Source organism: Leguminivora glycinivorella, chromosome 18, assembly GCF_023078275.1.
Source record: "Leguminivora glycinivorella isolate SPB_JAAS2020 chromosome 18, LegGlyc_1.1, whole genome shotgun sequence".
In the NCBI taxonomy this organism is placed as follows: domain Eukaryota; kingdom Metazoa; phylum Arthropoda; class Insecta; order Lepidoptera; family Tortricidae; genus Leguminivora; species Leguminivora glycinivorella.
Window position 1 is genome coordinate 11,410,481 of NC_062988.1, and position 5,642 is coordinate 11,416,122.

The 5,642-nt window shown below is 46.7% G+C and overlaps 2 protein-coding genes across 2 annotated transcripts; both read right to left on the reverse strand.

Annotated features, from left to right (window-relative positions):
• Positions 1-302: 302 nt before the first annotated feature.
• On the reverse strand, positions 303-1,385 carry LOC125236134. The gene has a single exon (XM_048142834.1). The coding sequence runs from the start codon at positions 1,383-1,385 to the stop codon at positions 303-305; it is 1,083 nt and encodes a 360-aa protein (XP_047998791.1).
• On the reverse strand, positions 1,385-3,566 carry LOC125235729 (putative protein TPRXL). The gene is made up of 3 exons (XM_048142303.1): positions 2,271-3,566; positions 2,152-2,159; positions 1,385-2,061 (listed from the first exon to the last, which is right to left on the reverse strand). Exons 2-3 carry the CDS (start codon positions 2,155-2,157, stop codon positions 1,402-1,404), a joined length of 666 nt encoding a protein of 221 aa, XP_047998260.1. The 5' UTR covers positions 2,158-2,159; positions 2,271-3,566; the 3' UTR covers positions 1,385-1,401.
• Between the last annotated feature and the right edge of the window lie 2,076 nt (positions 3,567-5,642).

Here is a 5,642-nt window from a genome sequence, read left to right on the forward strand (position 1 = left end):
ACCGATGATGGCTCGAGTCACGTCACACAATATAAATGTCCACCGAAACGCTCTCCGCAGTCCTAAATTGAGCTCTAGTGACACTGTACCGAAAGTTTTAATTTCCGTGTTATTAGCTGCGTACAATTTTAAACCACACTCGCGACGCACTGTGGCACTGAATCTACTAGCTGGTACGATGGATACGTCTGCTCCGGTGTCTACGAGAAAATTAATACCACTATTGAAGTCTAAAACACACAGGCGGTGGCTTTCCGATCTCGGCTCCAAGCACCCCCCAGCCGCTCCGGGGTGCACCGCGTCTAGTTTCCCTGCGGTGGCTGCCAGTTGAACGCGGTCGGCGGCTCCGCGCCTGCCGACTGCTGCTGCCAGGTATATGCTGTCGGCGGCGCTACGCCTGCCGACGGCTGCTGCCTGCCCCAGGCACACGGTTGGGTACAGCTCCGTGCATTTTCCCGGAACTTGAAGTGGTATCTACACAACCAATTCGGATTCCTGTTCGTGCCGCGCGACCTTGAACGCGACCGGTTCCTGTTCCGACGGAAATCTCTTGTCGGAGGCCTTGACCTGAGTTCGTTCACTTCAGTCCTAAGTTGCCTTATTTCCAAAGCCATATCTCGGAACCCACTTATCAGGTCAGCATTTATCGTCGTGGTCAACTGGCTCTCCGGGGTTGCTACAGCTGCTATCACCCCCGAGCCCATGGACTCCTTGTCGGCCATCGCTGCCAGATCCTCCAACTTTGCGCTCTCTGGTACCATTGCGAGGAGCGCCCTCGATGCTGTCGGGAGTCTCTGCAACCATAACCTCCGGACAGTCTCTTCTGCGACGTTAGCGTCCCTGGCCGCTTCAGCCATTCTTCTGTAAAGCTGCGACGGCTTCTGTTCCCCTAAGTCCATTTCTTTCACTAGTTTATTAAACTGCCGGTCGGCGCTTTCCTGAAACGCCTTGATGAGCCTAGCTTTCAGGGTGTCGTAATTCCTTTCCGTATTCTCTAATATGTCTCCTACCGTGGTCAGTTCTTCTCGGCCTAATTTGCCCACTACCAGGTCGAACTTTGCCTCTTTGGACATCTTCTGGGGACCCACGATCGCCTCGAACTGGTTGAACCATTGCTTAGGCATATCTTTCCAGAAAGGATATATCCTAGCTGACACCGTAATCGCGGCCAGTTCACTCTCCATGGTCGCTGTTTTCTGTTCCGTTGTTCCTGTAGGCTGCTGTTCCAACCTCTCGGCGCGAGGGACGGGGTGCCCAAGGGGGGCCGAGCACCTGGCAGCGGGGTCGAGGCCGCGAGAGGTCCATTGGCCTCCCTTGGGGGACCCGGACTCGGGATTGCGGGTGAGGCTCCGCCTGGGGGGCCGAGGCTGCTGTCGGAGGCGCATACGGTGTCCATCTCGGCTATAGCGGCAACATAAGACTGAGACAGATAACCAGTGTCGGACGTGATCGCGCGGGGGGGGGGGTGAGCGGAGCGCTACCCGACCCAGCGGAAGAGAAAGGGAGAGACGGACGGGTGAGTCCGCTTGTCCCCGGGATCTCGTGGGAGGCACCCTCGCTGGCGAGGCCAGAAAGGAAGGCGCCACGGTAGGCGGGAAGCTTTACTGGTGCACCAACGGCGGAGATAGGGGCGCTCCCTGGGGCGGCCCTGCCCGTGGTCCCGGTCCTCGTGCGAGCAATCGTAGACCGGCCGCGGGATCCCGATGAGTCGGCGGAGACTTTGCCGGCGCACCCGGTGCTTGCCCTGCCAGCGGAACCAGGCTCCTCGCAGGGGACGGCAGCCTGGCGATCGGATCCAGACATCTCGACGGAGGGGCCGGGGACGCTGCTGCTGCTGCTGCCGCTGCTGCTTGAGGAGCTTGAGGAGCTCGAGGAGTTGGAGGTCGCGATAGAAGACAGTGCCGAGGCATCAGCGCAGGTAGACCTCCTAGGCGAAGCCGGGAAAGCCCAACTCAGGAACACTGAGTACCGTTGAACCTCGGCCCGCAACTCCACATTCTCACGGCGACAAGCCTCCAACTCCTCAGCCATGCGGCACCGCCGACAATCATAATGGCAGACGTCAGACAGATATAAGATATGTAGAAATAAGTACCAATTGTGACCTGTAATATGTTATTACCAATAAATGATGTCTATGTCTATGTCTATGTCCATATCTAAAAAAAAAAAAAGGAAGTTAGAAAAGAAATAACACAAGAATATATACTGAGGGTAGGAAAACACGGAAAATAGGAAGTACCACAAGAGGAAAATAAACATCTACAAACCTGCGAACGCAAAACCGTAAAGGCGAGGACAGAAGAAGAAGGAAGAAAGCAGATGAAGAATAAACCTGAAAAGAAAAATAAAAGGTTAAAACACGGAAAAACACCAAAATATAGTAGCAAAACAGGGTAGGGACAAGTATAAACAGAACTACCTACACATAGAAAACATCTAAAAACCATAAGGAAGGCTAGGGTAGAAACAAAACTAAACACCAAAAGTAGGCCACTTACCTAAGGTAGTAAATAAACAACACGTGAAAAACGGAAAGAAAGTAAAAACACAAAAAGTGGAAGAAATCGGAAGGCAACACACGCGGCGTCTGCGCACGATCGCAAGCGGAAACAAACTGCCAACCGACGACCGAGGGCGAATGCGGGAGAGAGGTCGGGGGGCGGGAACCGTGAGCGGAGCAAACTAAAGAGGAATGCTCCACTGCGCTCCATTAAAGACACATTTGCTCCACTGGGGTCTGATATGCTCCAAGATGCTCCACTGGGTTCCGGCATGCTCCAAGGTGCTCCATAGTGGCCAAAATGCTCCAATGTGATCCAAAGGGCCCTAGGGGACTCCACGGTCCGCCCAAAGCATCGAGAAGAATATGGTTTTAAATATCCAATTAGTCCACTTACCTTTGACTGACTCGTCGAAGACATTCGGGCTAAGTGTGTTTTTGGACACCATTATGGGTTGAAAGTTATAGAGTGTTGTTTTTTTTCTGCTTCGTTCCGAGGTCTTCAAATGGTTTACGTTTCAATCGCGTCATGGTTCCATTTGAAGATGTGCTTGGTGTATGAGGAATGAGATCACTGCTAATTACTGCTTGGGTTGACTGAAGATCCAACTGAAGATAAAAACAACTTGGCTAGTCAATATGTATATGCTTCTAACCAAGATCCATACATTATTCTAAATTTTTCTGTGTTCCGTTGGCTTTTCTTCCATCTGTCAGTAGCAGCTCTTGTAAATCTTCGGCAAAATTCTTTCAAGGTGTCACGACTCACGATCTTCTTCTGATAGGTTAAGCTTTGATTTAGTAAGCACAATATCAAACAAAGCTTCTTGATTAAAACTAGAACCTTGAGATTTTAGGATAACAAACAAGTCCAAGTTCGTAATAAGACTGTCCATGGTTTATGGTCGTATATGTTAGCGGTTAATAAGCTCAAGATGAACTAAAATATAAAATGTACCCCTTATCTATTTATTGCAAATACTAATGAACACCACCATAAACCATAAACTCTCATTCTTTTGTTAAATCCCTGGCAGCTGTTGCTTGAGGTGAGAAATCAGACGAAACTTATAGTTAGTCGATTTATTCCCAACTTATCAAAATTGGGACAGAGGCGTTAATGTTATGTACGGCGGTCGGGATACGGATGGGTAGCGTAACTGTGAGGTTGGAATATGGAATGTGAATGCTCTCGCCTTGCGGGAGTGCTTTTTATCTCGAGAGACAAACATGCCGCGCAGTTTGGGTGACTCTCACCTAATATTTAATTCGCAACAAAGGCGTTCTTTGATAAATTTAATAGTTATATTTACTTCAAAACTGGCACGTTTAAGCTTTTTTGGGTGGCTTGATGTTGCGTGAACCACGATTTAGTCAAGTACCTAGACCAAAACATAAGAAAATTACCATAAGAAACTCATTTCAAAAGAACTAAGTTGTCTAACGTCATCTAATTTACGTGTCCAAAAGTGAATGTAACACTTTCCAGATGTTTATATTCTTTGCTTCGAATTAGGTACCTACTAAATTATTCTACGACTATCTCTGTGAAGAACGATGAGTTTGTAGTGAAAAAAAAAGGTGAAAAGGAGATGCTTACCATAATCCCGTCGCATTGCCCGGATAATAAGTTAGCAACCCTTTCTAGTGAACTTTTGCTTACATTCGAAGACTGTTTCAAAGTTTTACATTGCTTATTAAGTTGTTCAAAGGAGCTCTCAATATCATTTCCCGAACGTTTATTTGCGAGGGTTTGCTTAACTTTGAAACCAGTATTCACCTTGATTTTCCGGGTAGTAATAGTTCCTCAAACTATTAGAACTGAAACAATCCTATATATATTCCATACCATATATATGGCCGCTTTGCGAGCCTTATATAGGAGTTATCTTACATTACAACCCATGTATGTGCAAGGATCCTCTTACAATATACCTAACCTAAAGTTGTACCTATATTCTAAAATGTAGGGTGTTGCGTAAGTAATAACAACTAGTAGTAAGTCTCGAGCATGGCATATGGCTTAAATTCTAAGGTTTTACGTCATTATCTTAATCGTGCAGGAGTTGTGACATTGACTTGTTACTCATATTCCAAGTATGGCAAGTTACTTATCATTAATAATTTGAACTTCTTTGGGGGAGCATTCTCCCCCCCCCCCCTCATCCGGAACAGCACCTTAAAGCCACTGAACACCTCCCCGCCATTGGCTTTAAGAGCTTCGGCAGAAGGCTCATCCAGGGCACAGGTGGCGACCCTGCCACCCTGCTCAGCCTTCTCCCCTAACACCTTCCAGAGCTCCGTGTTCAGGCCAAACTTCTGAGCAGTACCAAGGCATCCTCTATTGAGGACGCCTCGGACTCCGGAATGAAGGTGACCGCCGCGCCGTAGCTGGTTTGGGCAGCTCACCCTCTGGGAAAACAGAGTGTCGCCTCCGGCCACGGCTTCGCCTTTGGTACTTCGTTCATAAGCCAGTCCTTGCTAGCCTGGTTGCAACATGTCTTATGAACGAAGCCCACAAATTGCGGATGAAAGTTGAGGATGGTTGATTCATAGGCAAAGTATGAGTCGTATATGAAGCGCTTTATTTAATAAAACATGCCTATATATACATGTGTCGGTTGCCGCTGACCAAGCAATATGCGTTATGTCGCAGTAAACCATTGTGTTACTGCTAAACATAGAAAGTGGCTAATATGCCATTACACCTCCCCCGAAAGTCCCTTCACCGCCGGGGTGGCAGAAGAAAAAATTTAAACGCATGTTACTTAGTTTACAATTTTTTCTGAAATCAAAGTATTGTAAAATAAGGTTAAACTGGGTATAGTAATTTATAAATTTGCTCCATGTAATGTCCTAATAGTGTCGTAGTCCTTAATAGTGTTATCAATTTATTTCCTTGTTGCAAAATTCGTAAAAATCAATATCAAGACTAGTGTTTGTAATTCATTGTTAAAAGTGTATTTCCAACTTCAATTATGTCATTATTTCTATACTCAGGCGAATTAAAGAAGCGTTATCGCTTTAAAAAAAAAATATCCATGCACTCGTATACATGAAATCATTCTAGAAGTTTAATAATATCGGTACTTTAATATATATATATATATATATTAAAATTAATGCCGGTTGGAGTCCA

Bases quoted from the DNA above. Each gene is read 5' to 3' on its own strand.
- LOC125236134 (XM_048142834.1), bottom strand. From the start codon at position 1,385: ATGCGCCTCCGACAGCAGCCTCGGCCCCCCAGGCGGAGCCTCACCCGC.